The sequence below is a fragment of the Lontra canadensis genome, unplaced genomic scaffold (genome assembly GCF_010015895.1).
Source record: "Lontra canadensis isolate GAN:19392208 unplaced genomic scaffold, GSC_riverotter_1.0 scaffold50, whole genome shotgun sequence".
Lineage (NCBI taxonomy): Eukaryota > Metazoa > Chordata > Mammalia > Carnivora > Mustelidae > Lontra > Lontra canadensis.
In genome coordinates, this window is record NW_022631044.1 from 10071640 (window position 1) to 10087968 (window position 16329).

Sequence of the window (16329 nt, forward strand, 5' to 3'; positions counted from 1 at the left end):
TACCCCCAGTAACAATCAATAGCAGACTACACTTAAACCAAATGAAAACAGGCACCCATTCCAAACCTCTCTTCCAACTCTCTTTCAAAACGGACAAAATTGAACAAAAACAGGACTAAGCCGCCCAGCAAAAGCCAGCTCAGTCCGGACCATTCAGGTGTAATCAGGGAGCCTACAACACCTCTGAGACGCGTAGGGTTTGAACTAACGGAAGGGACCTCACGACCCAGGCCAGGGCAAAGGGCGATGTTGGTGCCCAACGCCCGCCTTTAAAATCATGGGTTTTCCTGGCTGCCTCGCAAATGTCCTCCTTCAGCGCTCCTCCACCCCGGGCCCGGGGCCAACACTCCCAGTAACCCCCCAGTTGGCAGCCACAGCCACCTCAACCGGCGCGCGGCGGGCAGCCTGCTACGTCACATCGGCGCCGCGCCGCTTGGCAGGCCCCCTCTCCCCCTCCTCCTCCCGGCGTCCGCGCTCCTTTCTGGAAGCTTCGTGAAGGCAGTCGGCGAGTTCCGTTAGTCTGCGGCCGACTGGAATCCGGGTCCATCCGTCCTTCCCGAGCCCACGCAGACCCAGCTAAGTTTGCCATGCCCGAGAACGTGGCACCCCGAAGCGGGGCGCCAGCCGGCAGTGCCGGCGGCCGCAGCAAAAGCGCCTATCAGGACCGTGACAAGCCGGCCCAAATCCGCTTCAGCAACATCTCCGCGGCCAAAGGTATCGCTCCCTCAGTCCGATCCGAGGCCGTGCGGGGTCGAGCTTATACTCTCATCCTGAACTTGGGTTGCTAAAGCTCATTTTTCTGTTACTTGAGATAATCTTGTCCTTCCAAGGATGGCAGCTCAGTGGAGGGATCTTTTCTGTTTTCTGCCGGTAATTCCCAGGGCCAAGTATGGAGACCTTGAGGCTAGCCCGTAATTTTTCATCCCCGCTCGGTAGTCACGCTTCAGGAGAAAGATGCCGAGGACCGCAAGCAGCCGTCCCTTGGGATCTGACACATAAGCGCTGTCGTTTAAATGCTTATGGGTTCCACTGGTGGTAGAATGTTGTTTGTAGAATACATTTTAGTTTTCAAATGTTCCTATAAAAATATTTAAAGACGCTCCTGGCGCAACTGATGAAACGAATTTGGTAAATTCCGGGCTTACGTTGGGGCGGGGCCCTTTGTACTGGGCTGTGGGGAAGACTCACCTGTCCTGATGGAGCATGTGGAAAGCCAGGTGGTGCATTTACGTTCTCCCTGCATGTGCAGCCAGACATAAGCAAGTCTAGAAATATGGACGATTTATTGGTGTTTCTTTGTTTTCTATAATTGTATGGTATATGATAGAAATGAAAACCTGAGTTACAGTTCTCAGTTACCATTACTGAGTGGCTTTGTGACCTTCGACCTTTAGCCAACGTTTCCTCACCCGTAAAATTGAAGAAAGTGTTCGCACGCTCCCCCCCCCACCCCGCCCCGGAGTTGTGAGAATTAAGAGTAGTTGTTGAGACAGAAGAGCCTGGAAAAATGAGAACGAAGACTTAGAGATCTTAGCTGATGTATATTGAGTATTGAAATGTAGTGCGTATTTCGTTACAGTTAGAGATTAAAGTGCAAGAAGACCGGAGAGGTGAAGATTGAAAGGGTAGGATGGGGCCAAATCTTGAAGGGCCTGGTGAGCAGAGGCCACCTGAATTATCTGTGAACCTGACCTTTTTTTTTCTTTTGTTTATTTGTTTTTTTATTTAATTTCTTTTAAGTGTAACAGAATTCAGAATGTTTAGAACCTGACCTTTTTAAATGAGAATTCAGAACGGCACAACTAGTCTTTTCAAGTCAGACAAAACCCAACAAACTTGATAGAAGTTGCTTTAGTGTAGGTGCATTTTCAGGATAATTCAGGGAGTCAGTTTTTTATTTGGATGTTATCTCAAAAACATGCCCCCCCAAAATTGGTTGATAATGTAAAAACCATAAACACACAGAAAAGTAATACTAGTTCTAGTACCCTTCAGGAGGTCCTTTTAACAGACCCTACTGTGTGCCATACTGTATCTTAAACATCAGACATTTTTGAAGATGTAAGCAGTCTAAAATCTTTCATTTTTTGGATAGGATGTGTTTTCCTAACCTCATGTAGATGAATGTGAGGGCATTCTTAAAGTGAATTGGTCTTTTGGTAGAATCATGGCCATGGGGTCCACTAAAATCTCCTGAGAGACTAATATTGACTGGATAATTAGGAATAGCAGTCCAAAATTATGAGACAATTAAGTAGAAAATAACTTTTAATTATAGCAAATTTTTTTTGTCCTTAAAGTCTTTACGTATTATTCACGCAGTAAAAGGAAGTATGCGGGTTGTAGAGTATACGATGATTAGGGCACAATCACAGCCCTGTGTATATGGGGTGAGGTGGTATGTGAGGAAGGGGTCTAATTATTTGTCTTGGGCTTCTCAAAGAAAAGGGAATTTGTCTTGACTTTTCATCAAATCCAGTTTCCCTTGGGACCAATAAACATTCTTAGGGAAGTTAATAAGAGTAAGTAACTTTGGAATGGTAAACTATATACCCAGCGATGTTTCATAATACTGATGATGACTGAAAGCTAGGGTTTTTGTTTGGGTTAAGGTGTGGGGTTTTTGTTTGGGTTTATTTGGTGGCAGGGTATGTAAAGATGGGGAACATCTTCACATTGGTGGACAAGTCTTAGCCTTCAAAAATTACACTCTATTTAGAGAAGACAGAATGGACAAATAAGGGGAATTATATAGTAGGAAGTCTTGCCTCTCCTGTTGCTTGTGTTCTTTTAAGGAATGGAGAAAAATGCAGTCTCCATTTTGAGCTCATAACTACATTGTGCTTATTTTGATACTTAGAGGAAGGTTAGGTAAATCCTCATTTTATTCTACCATAGGCAGGGCACAAGTATTATGTACAGTGACTTTAACAACAAAAGGTGAGTTTTGCACAATTAAAGGAATAAATTAGTGTGTTTCCAGTAGATTATTGTTAGTGAGTTTTCTTTAATAGACACAGTAAATGGTTGCACACCATATCCCAATAAGGACAGATGATCATTTGAGAGGAGAAATATGTTGCTTTTTTAAAAGAGGTCCTGATTTCTTTCTTCTGTTTACAGCTGTTGCTGATGCTATTAGAACAAGCCTTGGACCAAAAGGAATGGACAAAATGGTAAAAAAAAAAAAAAAAAACAGATTATTCATTACATATTGGGTGCTGCTGTCCACACTGCAGATTCTCAATAGTGGGTTAAGATATGCTGCCTAAAGAGCAAAAAGTGTTAGAAGGGTACTTTGAGAGTTTAGAAGACTAATAGATTGCTTTGGGGTTAGCAGGACTTAAGTATTTCATATTTTTTTAATGATCTTTAAACAATGAAAGTACATACACAAAAGTTGCTATTGGTTGTGTTGTTACATGGGAAGTAGAGTAAGGCTGTAGCTATACATGCTTGGGTTCAGTGTTCCTTATTGCTGTAACTGTGACCCTGCATGGTTCTGTGGAATTTCAGTTGTTCTAGTGTGATTGACAGGCAGCACAAAACATTGCAGTGCATTCCAGACCATCTAGTTTTGAGAAATACACCCTCAAATTCAGTGCTAATTAACATTGAAAATGAGAGAGAAACCATATGAGGGATTATCTGGATGATACGCAGATGATTATTCCGTGTGGATGTTTGAAAATCTGTCCCTGCTAGTGAGCCTGTTTACCCTTTGTTGAAAATACTAAGACATATGTTACTTTTTTGAATGTAAGAATTGTATTTACTGTGTTTGTGGTGCTTTTTGAAAATCCATGGTGTCATTTCTTTCTTTTTTTTTTTTTTAATTATTTTTATTAACATAAAATGTATTATTTACCCCAGGGGTATAGGTCTGTGAATCATCAGGCCTACACATTTCACAGCACTCACAATAGCACACACCCTCCCCAATGTCCGTAACCCAACCACCCCTTCCCTACTCCCCCACCCCCCCAGGAACGTCAGTTTGCTCTGAGATTAAGAGTCTGTTATGGTTTGTCTCCTTCCCGGTCTCATCTCGTTTCATTTTTTCCTTCCCTACCCCCCACAGCCCTCTGCCCTGCCTCTCAAATTTCTCATATCAGAGAGATCATAAGATAATTGTCTTTCTCTGATTGACTTATTTCGCTCAGCATAATACCCTCTTGTTCTGTCATGTCTTTGCAAATGGCAAGATTTCATTTCTTTTGATGGCTGCATAGTATTCCATTGTATATATATATACACACCACATCATCTTTATCCATTCATCTGTTGGCGGACATCTAGGTTCTTTCCATAGTTTGACTCTTGTGGACATTGCTGCTATAAACATTCGGGTGCACATGCCCCTTCAGATGACTACATTTGTATCTTTAGGTTAAATATCCAGTAGTACAATTGCTGGGTCATAGCATAGCTCTATTTTCAACTTTTTGAGGACCTCCATGCTGTTTTCCAGAGTGGCTGCACCAGCTTGCATTCCCACTAACAGTGTAGGAGGGTTCCATGGTATCATTTCTTATGATGGATATGAACCCAGTAATGTTAGTAATTCTTCTTAGTAGTATTTCTGCTTTGTGTTTTGTGTCTAGATTTCCTTCACTTTCAAACAAATGAAAAAAATAGCTGGAGTAAAGCCAGGTATTTCCATTTGTAAAGTTAGACTGTTGCTGCATATTTCTTAAATCACTATAGTAATGTAAGAGAATTTGAAATTAAGCACAGTTGTAAACTATGCAAACATAAATTAACTTCTCTACCAAGAAACTTTAAAATTAATAGAGCTTTTAGGGTGTCATTGTGCTGGGTAAAGAACAATTTTTGAAATACAGCTTTTTTAAAAAATGGAACTTTACAGATTCAAGATGGAAAAGGTGATGTGACCATTACAAATGATGGAGCCACCATTCTGAAACAAATGCAAGTGTTACATCCAGCAGCCAGAATGGTAAGTATAATTTTAGATGAGGTTGCTTTTTTTTTTTTAAGTGTATTGCTTGATATTTGTAAACATTTTGTTTTATTTGATCACATTGTATTATTTAAACACTGTGAATTCTTTTTTGTGTTAAAACAGGCATGTTTTTAGGATATATTGTGTGCCTAACATTGTGCTCTTCGGTGCAAGGTTGTACTAAAACATGAATCTCCTTGTCCATAGGAATGTACTGTATAGTAGAGGAAGAAGAAGATAAAAACATGAAATGGCTTTAATAGTTCAGTGGGTGTTGGTTGGAAGAGAGCAGTGTAATCTTAATTGTGCGCAAAATCAAGTTGTCTAAAATACTGAGGTTTATTAAAAACAGTTACCAATCCAGCTTAAGTGTGATGATGATTCCAGTATAAGTGAGAAGTCACCATATCTGCAAAAAGAAATTCCTGTCAAAAAGTTAGGTTTGATTACGTAAAGGTGACTTTTAAGATGAATCAGATTAGGCTTATCCGCGTTCAATTCAGATAAACTACCAAAGGACTCCAAATGACACGTGTGTCTTCCAGAATCCCCTGTTCTTTAGTTTCGAAGTCTGCAGGGTACCTTTGGTGCAACATCATTTATACTTTCTGACAGGAACTTTTAATAGCTGGGGAGAAAAAAATGTATAACCATAGATTGAACCAAAAAATCATAACATAGATTCTTTTTTTTTTTTTTAATTTTATTTATTTATTTGACAGAGATTACAAGTAGGCAGAGAGGCAGGCAGAGAGCGAGAGGAGGAAGCAGGCTCCCCACGGAGCAGAGAGCCCAATGTGGGGCTCGATCCCAGAACTCCGGGACCATGACCCAAGCCAAAGGCAGAGGCTTTAACCCACTGAGCCACCCAGGCGCCCCCATAACATAGATTCTTATAGAGCGTATATGAGCAAAATTTTGCATGTCACAAATATATCAATCACTTTAAAATGAAACTCAAAAATAACTAAAATGAAATCCAAGAAGTCAAGAATTTTATTGAGGGGTGCCTGGGTGGCTCAGTGGTTTAAAGCCTCTGCCTTCGGCTCAGGTCATGGTCTCAGGGTCCTGGGATCAAGACCCGAATCGGGCTCTCTGCTTAGCAGGGAGCCTGCTTCCTCCTCTCTCTCTGCCTGCCTCTCTGCCTGCTTGTGATCTCTATCGGTCAAATAAATAAATAAAAAACCTTTAAAAAAATTATATTGAGTTTTACAGTGTTGATAATAATTGTTTTTGACACTGATATGAAGGCCATTCATTTATGTTTCACTTAGATGTTATTGGGTCCTCACCTTTCTCATTGAGCAACTTAGCATGTTCTGTTTACTTAGCTGGTGGAGCTGTCTAAGGCACAAGATATAGAAGCAGGAGATGGCACCACATCAGTAGTCATCATTGCTGGCTCTCTCTTAGATTCCTGTACCAAGCTTCTTCAAAAAGGTAGGTAGGAAATAGGACATGTTTTGTTACTAAATAAAGACCAAAAGTTACTGAGTAATAGATTTGGTATTTGATTTGGAATAACTAATTTTGTTAGGAATTTTTAGGTTAAATTTTGCTGTGTTTATTATATGAATAAGAACATTGTTTCTTTTTGTTTCTTCATTTTTTTTTTTTCCTCAACCAGCCTTCATTTTGAATGGAACTTGATAAAATTTTTGCTTTTCTAAAATAAGGTGTGGTGGCGGTACTGATCTTAGATTCTAGATGAGAATGAAGATTTGGGAAATGTAGTATAGTTTTTTTCTGGTAAATACTGCTTAATCATAGTGGAGACTCTCCAGTCACTTACTCTGTTTATAACATAGATTTGTGGTTTTGAAAAGTGTAAATATCGCATGAGTGCAGAATTGACTGTTCCAGATTAATGGAAATAAGTTATTTGCCATAATAGCAGTTAAAGTTGTTCAGACTGTTTTATTTATAACTGAAGCCTAAGTTAATAGAGATCATTTTAAAAATTATGACTACTCTGAAATTATAATGAATAAAAAATCTTAAGGGGTGTCATATGTAGTTTATGTGTTGTAATAACTAAATTTTAACAAATGACAGGGATTCATCCAACCATCATTTCTGAGTCATTCCAGAAGGCTTTGGAAAAGGGTATAGAAATCTTGACTGACATGTCTCGACCTGTGGAACTGAGTGACAGAGAAACCTTATTAAATAGTGCTACCACTTCCCTGAACTCAAAGGTGAGACCAGTACTAAGGGATCCTTTTAAAATTACTTTTTAAAGCTTGTTAAGAATTGTAATTCTTAGGTTGTGATTTTTGATGCTGTGCAGTCCATAAATGTAAGGTCTGGAGTGTCTGGGTAATTGAGGTAATTTGTACAGCTGAATTAGTTAATGTCAGATCTCTTCCTTCAGGGCTGTCAGATAAACTGTACGTCCATGTTCTAGACAGGAAAATAGATCTAGTGAAGTTCAGTAACTAATCCAAGACTTATCAGTAAGGGCTAAGTGGAGATTGGAACCCAGGACAGGTTTGCCCATCTGTGGTCCCTCTTAACTAATAACCAGTGCTGCTTTTTTAGTTTTCAAGTGTAAAGCATTGATTTTTTTTTTCTTTTAATTTCCTGCTAACTTAACGTTCTTGTTTTCTGTCATGTCCTGTGTTCCCCCCCTATTTTTTTTTCATCAGCATTATTTTGATACATTGATCTTCTTTCAGTGAGCTGGATAGTGTTAGTGACATACATGATAAATGTTGAATGTACTCAGACCTAATGGACAGAATAGCAGGGTCACAGAGTCTAGACTGCTTGGTTTATTGCTGGGCTCATCACTTGACTAAGCTGTGTGACTCTGAATTTCTTAATCTGAAGATTGAGCGAGTATATAAACATAAAGGGCTAAGACCATTGTCTCACATACAATAAGTTCTTAGTAAAGTGTTAGCCAGAAGTTATTTTTATTAGTCCCTCAGTATTATGTGTGCACATATAGAGCATTTGCTCACAGATTGATTTTAGGTAAGAAATGTCTACATGTAATTTGATTTTTGGATTTTCTATAGAGCTACTAATCTAGACAGTCCCATCTAATAGGTTAATAAACTAGGAAAAGAAGCCTACATATTTTGTGCCCTTGGTGACGGACAGCTGAGTGGAGAAGACAGTTTGTCTGGAATGTTGTGTCGTGTTCCCATTCTCTCTGTCACCCCAAAAAAGTGGTTAAGATTTCTTCTTGAAGATCTTAGTTATTAAAGAACTAGGATTTTGTGTGTGTGTGTGTGAAAATGACTTGATTTAATTTTTTTAATTCTAGGTTGTCTCTCAGTATTCAAGTCTGCTTTCTCCAATGAGTGTAAATGCAGTGATGAAAGTGATTGATCCAGTCACAGCTACTAGTGTAGATCTTAGAGACATTAAAATTGTTAAGAAACTTGGGTAAGCATTTCTAATTACGATTTTAGTAAAACTTAAAGGGACACCTGGGTGGCTTAGTTGATTAAGCCTCTACCTTCAGCTCAGGTCATTATCCCAGGGTACTGGAATCAGGTCCTGCATCAGGCTCCTGCTTCTCCCGCTGCCTGCCATTCCCCCTGCTTATGTGCTCTCTCTGTCTCTGACAAATAAATTTTTTTTAAAAATTAAGAACTTTTATTAATGTGGGAATCTCAAGAATTTGTTTATATTCCGTTATGATGGCAAGGCATTAGTGTGATCAAAGAATTTTAGGAATTGGGGCAGTAATAAATGTGAGACTGACTTGTATTTTATTGGACTTACTTTTTAAAAAAAAATTTTTTTTTTAAAGATTTTATTTATTTATTTGACAGAGATATCACAAGTAGGCAGAGAGGCAGGCAGAAAGAGAGAGGAGGAAGCAGGCTCCCTGCTGAGCAGAGAGCCCAATCTGGGGCTCGATCCCAGGATCCTGGGATCATGACCTGAGCCAAAGGCAGAGGCTTTAATCCACTGAGCCACCCAGGCGCCCCTGGACTTACGATTTTTAATCTGTTAGCAATCTATTAAACTCATAGATTTCCACCCTTTGTTAACTGTGTCCTCCTTGTTTCCTTTTTCCTTAGTGGCACAATTGATGACTGTGAGCTGGTGGAAGGGCTGGTACTTACTCAAAAGGTGGCAAATTCTGGCATAACCAGAGTTGAAAAGGCTAAGATTGGACTTATTCAGTTTTGCTTATCTGCTCCCAAAACAGATGTAAGTAAAGCAAATGAAATTAGTTCCTTATGTATGTAGCTTTCTAATAGCTTGGATCTTTGTTCAATATTATAAAACTACAGTATAGTGATACTAGTGGTAAAGATCATAGATTCTCAAAGAATTAGTAGAATTGAGACAAAAGGAGAAATTATTGGATGCCAGACATTACAGATCTATAGCTCCAGTCGGCTGTCATTGAAATTGAGCGTTGACTCATAGATGAAGGCAAGTAACAGTAGGGGCACTATGTATGAAATAATAAAATTAGGTTATTTAAAAATTACAGAGTAAGTGGAATTTCCAGTTTCTTTGTAGGTTTCCGAGAAACTGCCATCCATCCTGTAGCAGCAGACAGGTCTTTTGTCCTATATTTACACAAATGAAAGTTGAAACCAGCTTACTATTTATACTCTAAAGAAATATTTTTTAAGGTATTTTATCTTTTGATCGTAAGTGCTTTTTCCAAAAGGGAGTGGTTGATCTTGTCACTTCACTGAGATTTGTTCTTCTTTTACATTATATTGGTATATAGGTTTCCTCTTGAGTCATGTGTTTCCCAAACATTAAACCCATAGAAAAATTAATGTTGTTTTATACACATTTAATTAATAAGATTTGTCCCTGATACCACCTTTTAGCATACCAGTTTTTCTAACAAGCCATAGAGTTAAAAGGATATAACTGAAATTTCAGTAATGCCTATCTTTCTATGAAAAAAATTGACATATTCAGGAACAAGGATAACCATTTTAAAATTACCAAAGTGTACTTGCAAAAAATATAGATAACACAGCAAGGTGTATAGATGAAAGTTAAAGACCTGAGTTACAGTTGGTATATATATTCATTTTCCTAGACCTTTTCTATGTATGCCTCTAATTTGTTGTTAGGCATGGTTTTGGTTGAATTTATTATGATACTTAATATTTTCATTAAAAATCTGTCCTTTTCACTTAAAAACTCTTTTAAACACCAAAAAAAAAAAAAAACCCACAAAACTCTTAGAGTGCAATTTATTAATACGACGTTCTTTTTTCTCAACAGATGGATAATCAAATAGTAGTTTCTGACTATGTCCAGATGGACCGAGTGCTGCGGGAGGAGAGAGCCTATATTCTCAATTTAGTGAAGCAAATTAAAAAAACAGGATGTAATGTCCTTCTCATACAGAAGTCTATTCTGAGGTGTGGAAGCTAGTTATTTTGTTCAGCTTTGAATGACAGGTTTATTTTAGCAAAATTTTTTTTTAAGCAATTTTTTAAGAAACATTTGGAGTGGGTAGATCACTAGAAATCTAGAATGAACCTGCATTTTGGGACATTGTATTCTGATAAATCCTCTAAAGTGGGTTCTCTTTCCACTGTGATGATTTAACTGCGTGGGATATATAGTTGACACTTGAGCAACTCAGGTTTGAACTATGTGGGTCCACTTACATGTGGATTTTATTTTTTTTACAGTACATAATTTTTTTTTTACAGTACTATAAATGTATTTTCCTTGTGGTTTTTAAGTTCTCTTTAAGTAATCTCTGCACCCAACATGGGGCTCGGAACTCATGACCCTTAGATTAAGAGCTGCATATTCCAACTAAGCCAGCCAGCCATTCCTCCTTATGGTTTTCTTAACATTTTCTTTTCTCTAGCTTTATTGTAAGAATACAGCATATTGGCTATGTTTTCTGTAAGGCTTTGGTCAGCAGGTTATTAGTAGTCAAGTTTTGGGGAAGTCAAAAGTTATATGCATATTTTTTACTGGAGACGGGGAGTTGGTGCCTCTAATTCTCATTGTTCCAGGGTCAACTGTATGTTCTTTCTAGACCAAGATCCTAAATATCGAGCAAATGGAATACTTTGTTTTTGATACATTTGGTTTAGAGTTGGTTAGCTAGCTAAAAGAGGCGTTTATTTAAAGGTCCATGGAATTGCTTGCCTTGAAATTTAGAAGTTCTTTTGAGGGGAATGCAAGAGATAGTTCATGGATCAAAAGAATTTTCCAAAGTTTGAACTGATCCCTTTTATTTCCTTCAGTGTTTTCTTCTAATAAGTAGATGTAGTCCCTTGTACTCTATTAATAAATGTTATGCCAGGAAACACTAGGGGTGACTATTTTATATAGAAATCTTGATGAAGAGTTTGATTACCTGGTTCTCCTACCAAGTCATATCATAGGTAGTGACCTTAAGTAAACTTCTCAAAATTTTAGTTAGCTTATCTGTAGAGAAGGGATCAGAATATCCACCCTTCCAGTGTCACAGGGTTGTCAGGAGCTTTGTTCAGATAATTTGTGAGAAAGCATAAATTTGTGGAGTCTTGAATTAATCTTAAGTCTAAATTCATCAAATGTCAATAAAGTTTCAATTATCAAAGATACACTCATTTAGTATTTAAAAACTATGACAGTAATTACCTTTTATTGTATACTTTACAAATAGTGTTGCCTGGGGTACATTTTAATATGATCCATTGGAAATCTTCAAAGAGTTTTGAGCTCATAAACTTGGTCAACTAAATTTAAAGCGTCTTCCTATACTAATTGAGTTATTCATCATTTAAACAGCAATGATTAACAGCTTAAAAAGCAGTTTAACAGCATTTTTTTTAAATCTAGCATTGGCCTGATCACTGATTTTGTGTTTTAGAGATGCTCTTAGTGATCTTGCATTACATTTCCTGAACAAAATGAAGATTATGGTGGTTAAGGATATTGAAAGAGAAGACATCGAATTCATTTGTAAGGTAAAATGTTCGCAGCTTCTGTGTGAAAATATCCAGTAATCAAATGTTGTCTTAATTTGTGGATTTGATATTTTTCCCAGACAATTGGAACCAAGCCAGTTGCTCATATTGACCAATTTACTGCCGACATGCTGGGATCAGCTGAGTTAGCTGAGGAGGTCAATTTAAATGGTTCTGGCAAACTACTCAAGGTAACAGTATTGTAATACAGCTTTTATTTACCTGGGTTTGTTTTTGTTTGTTTTAACCCTTATTTCTGTACCTAATTTGGAGTGTATTTACTATAGATTACAGGCTGTACAAGCCCTGGAAAAACAGTTACAATTGTTGTCCGTGGATCTAACAAATTGGTGATTGAAGAAGCTGAGCGCTCCATTCATGATGCCCTGTGTGTTATTCGCTGTTTAGTGAAGAAGAGGTAATATGTCACTGAGTAACATTTTGAATGTTAACATTTCTATTTTGACTATTTTTAAGGTATAAATAGTTAAGTTATTAAAAATAGCTTTTTGTTGGATAAAATAAGCTAAAAATGTATTTGTGAATTTCAGAGCTCTTATTGCAGGCGGTGGTGCTCCAGAGATAGAATTGGCCCTACGGTTAACTGAATATTCACGAACATTGAGTGGCATGGAATCCTACTGTGTTCGTGCTTTTGCAGATGCTATGGAAGTCATTCCATCTACACTAGCTGAAAATGCTGGCCTGAATCCCATTTCTACAGTAACAGAACTAAGAAACAGGCACGCCCAAGGAGAAAAAACTAGCGGCATTAATGTCCGAAAGGTAATAATTTAGTCTTTAATTATTACAGAAGATATTGATTAAAATGTTAACAACTTCATAATTGTCTATTGAAAAAAAGCTTTTTTTTTTTTGATGGACAGCAAAGCAAGATTTATTGAGCAGTTGTAAAGTTTATTGAATGATAGAGTACAAAGCTCCAAGAGAGGGGACCTGAGAGGGTTGCCTGGATGAAAAGTTTTTAATCGAAAGTTATCTTCTGGGGGAGCTGGGTGGCTCAGTCGATTAAATGTCTGACCCTTGATTTCAACTCAAGTCATGGTCTCAGAGTTGTGGGGTCAGGCTCCCTGCTAAGTGGGGCATTTGCTCAAGATTCCCTTTCCGTCTGCCCCTGCCCACCATGCTTACTCACTCTCAGATAAATAAATCTTCTTTTGAAAAAAAGTAATCCTGGGTTTAGGGGCACCTGGCTGGCTCAGTTGGAAAAGCATAGGACTCTTGATCTTCATGTTGTGAATTCAAAGCCCTGCATTATGTGTAGAGATTACTTTAAAAAAAAAAAAAGAAAAAAAGTAATCTCAGATCCAAGTATGAGAACCGCAGGTCAACTAATTTTTGCCATTGAGTAAGAATGAAGAGGATGTCTTCAGTGAAAAGTAGTGTTTGTTCATTACTCTGCTACTTACTGATTGTGTAACTCTTAGTGAGTTACTTAGTCTATGCTTCAGTTTCCTCAGTTGTAAAAACAGGGACAATTAATAGTTCCCTCAAAGGCCTGTTGTGAGGATTAAATGTATTACCGGGGGCGCCCGGGTGGCTCAGTGGGTTAAGGCCTCTGCCTTGGGCTGCAGTCATGATCCCAGGGTCCTGGGATCGAGCCCCGAAGTGGGCTCTCTGCTCAGCAGGGAGCCTGCTTCCCTTCCTCTCTCGCCTACTTGTGATCTCTGTTTGTCAAATAAATAAATAAAATATTTTTAATAAATAAATAAATAAATGTATTACCAGCTAGGAGGCTCTTACTAAGTTGCCTGGCATAGAGTAAACATTACATAAATATTAATTGTTGCTGCTTTTGTGACCAGCCTAGTATAGTTGTGTAGCGTAAACACAATAGTAATAATCTTCCCTTTTGTATTAGTGCTTTATTAATATCTCTATTGAAGAGACAAATAATACGTAATGGAAAGTAACTGACAATCCAAGGATAAATAGATTTATTTATTGATTTATTTAAAATAATACCAAACTCAAAAGGAAGGGCATTGCCTGGTTAGGGAAAGCTTTATGAAGGTGCAACTTTGGTAGGAGATGAGGAAATTTCAGGTGGGGAAACAAATATTTTATAGGTGAAAGGAACCAAGAAATTACTTGTTTTGTCTAGAGGGTTATACGCTGGTCATATAGTGGACTTTAAGGTTGGAAAAGCTCCCATAAGAGCTAGAATGAGGATGCCTTTTGAGTATTGGGACAGTTGTGGAGGAGTTTTATTTTGCTTTTATTCCAGTAGGTGGGAACTACTAATTTTTTTTAACCAAGAGGCTAAGATGATGTAAAAGTATTTTTAGGAGGGAAGACTGGAGGCATGGTTACCTGTTACGGCCATCATCACATAATGCAGCAATCCTGAGAGAAGGGTGACTGAGAATAGTTGCAATAACAATTTAAAAGTGGAAATTGAGGGAGATATAAAGGCAGGGCAGACCAGCCTTGGCCATATTCAGAATTAGGGTTCAAGGATGATTTGAGCATTAAAGATCTTAGAATTTTTAATTGGTATAATTACCTAATTTTGCCTGGGTATTTTTAAGTTAAAGATAATTAGGAGTTGTTGGGGCACCTGGATGTCGTTGGACGTCTGCCTTCGGCTCAGGTCATGATCCCAGGGTCTTGGGATCAAGCCCCGAGTCAGGCTCCCTGCTCAGCAGGGAGCCTGCTTCTCCCTCTCCCACTCCCCCTGTTTGTGTTCCCTCTCTTGCTGTCTCTCTGTTAAATAAATAAAATATTTTTTTTTCCAAGATAATTAGGAGTTGTTTGGGGTCTAGGATTGGGGGAATCCAAAATCCCCCCAAAACTAAAAATTCAGTTTTTCCAAATTTTCGTTAAATAGAACGTCCAGTAAAGAGAAGAGCTTAAATAGAGTATTTTACTTTTGACTAGAACAAGGGAAAACTATGTTCGAAAGGCTTTGTGTCATACTGGTAATAGTGTAATTGGTGAGGTATATAATCACAGACACTAAAAGCAATTTGTGCTATTTGGCAGGGTGGTATTTCCAACATTTTGGAGGAACTGGTTGTCCAGCCTTTGTTGGTTTCAGTCAGTGCACTTACTCTAGCAACTGAAACTGTCCGGAGCATTCTGAAAATCGATGATGTGGTAAGTATAAATAGATTATGAATTTCCCTACAGGGTCAAAAAGGTATATTTTTTAAAGAGTTTTGGGAGGGGAACAGGGTGGTACATGTTACTTTGTTGGTCATCAAGGTGATAACAGCAGTTCATACTTTTTACAGTCATTTCTCACTTGTGAAAATAGGATTTGGTAATCAGGCAGTTTGGTAATTGCACGAAACTTCTTTGATCATTAAAATTCTGTTATTATAAGTTGTGGAACTCACGTTTTTTTCTTATCAGGTAAACACTCGGTAATTGGATGAACACTGGCCGACTGGCACCACTGTGGCCCCTAAAGTGCTTCTGGAGTGGAAGATCTCCTTGGTGTTCCTTGCTGTTTGGAAGATTGTTTCCTTTGTGAATTCCTGGGCCTGGTCTTCCAGTGGCACTTGCTTAAAATTGTATTGACAAAACTTAATTAAAATATTAAATGTTTGGTTTCAAAAAGTAGATTAATTTATTGGCTCTTCCCTCCCCAACATTCAGTTACTTCTCATATTGTTGAAAAAGCTATGTAAGAAGAGAAAAAAATGAGTTCATATTTGCCTGTTGACTTTGTTAAGTCTCAGTTCTGAGTGCTTTAGGTTTTGTGGGTTTTGTTTTTTTGTTTTTAAACAGAAGTATTGAGAAATTTTAAATGGCCCAATATGCTCATCACCCTGATAAATGAACGGATAGGGGTGCCTGGGTGGCTCAGTCATTAAGTGTACCCCTGTAGTGTTAACTTTTAAAATAGCATATCAAAGTGATACATGCTGTTCTTTAAACTTGTGTGAAAATTTTCTTAATAAAAAATTAAGGGTTAGGAATAAATAACACTCGAAAAAAAACAAGCATGCAAAATCTCTGCCCCACTGGGGCACAAAACTATCCTCTATATTTACAGATATCTAATGATACAGCTGCAAAGTATATAAAGCAGAAATGGTTCAGCTGGTTAAGTGTCTGACTGGCTCACATGATCTCAGAGTTGTGAGATGGAGCCCTCCTCCTACCACATTACTTTGCAATGATACCTGCAACTTAAAATACTTGACAGGGAATACAAGCAGGGGGAGTGGGAGAGAGAAGCTGAGCAGTATGTATGCCATAATGTCAGTAAGTGTATAGGTTGGTACATCAATTCACCGTTAAGCTACACTCATCCACATCAGGTGTTAAAACAGCACCATGGGATCATAACCTGAGTGTTGCGCCCTTAACTACATTTCTCTAAGTCCTATGGTTTCTCTCGCATACTTCATTATGATTTTAGGTGTTAGTGAATGAAAGCTTGTCTGCTCTTCTACACACAGACACACGATGTGTCTG

The 16329-nt window shown here is 38.1% G+C and overlaps 1 protein-coding gene across 1 annotated transcript; it reads left to right on the top strand.

Moving 5' to 3' along the window:
- The first annotated feature begins 498 nt into the window (after positions 1–498).
- On the top strand, positions 499–15466 carry CCT4 (chaperonin containing TCP1 subunit 4). Its single transcript, XM_032873834.1, has 14 exons — positions 499–714; positions 3124–3176; positions 4871–4960; positions 6298–6406; positions 7022–7164; positions 8241–8362; positions 9007–9139; positions 10187–10326; positions 11784–11880; positions 11961–12071; positions 12168–12298; positions 12432–12666; positions 14887–15000; positions 15259–15466. The coding sequence occupies exons 1-14, from the start codon at positions 588–590 to the stop codon at positions 15271–15273; spliced, it is 1620 nt and encodes a 539-aa protein (XP_032729725.1). The 5' UTR covers positions 499–587; the 3' UTR covers positions 15274–15466.
- The last annotated feature ends 863 nt before the right edge of the window (positions 15467–16329 follow it).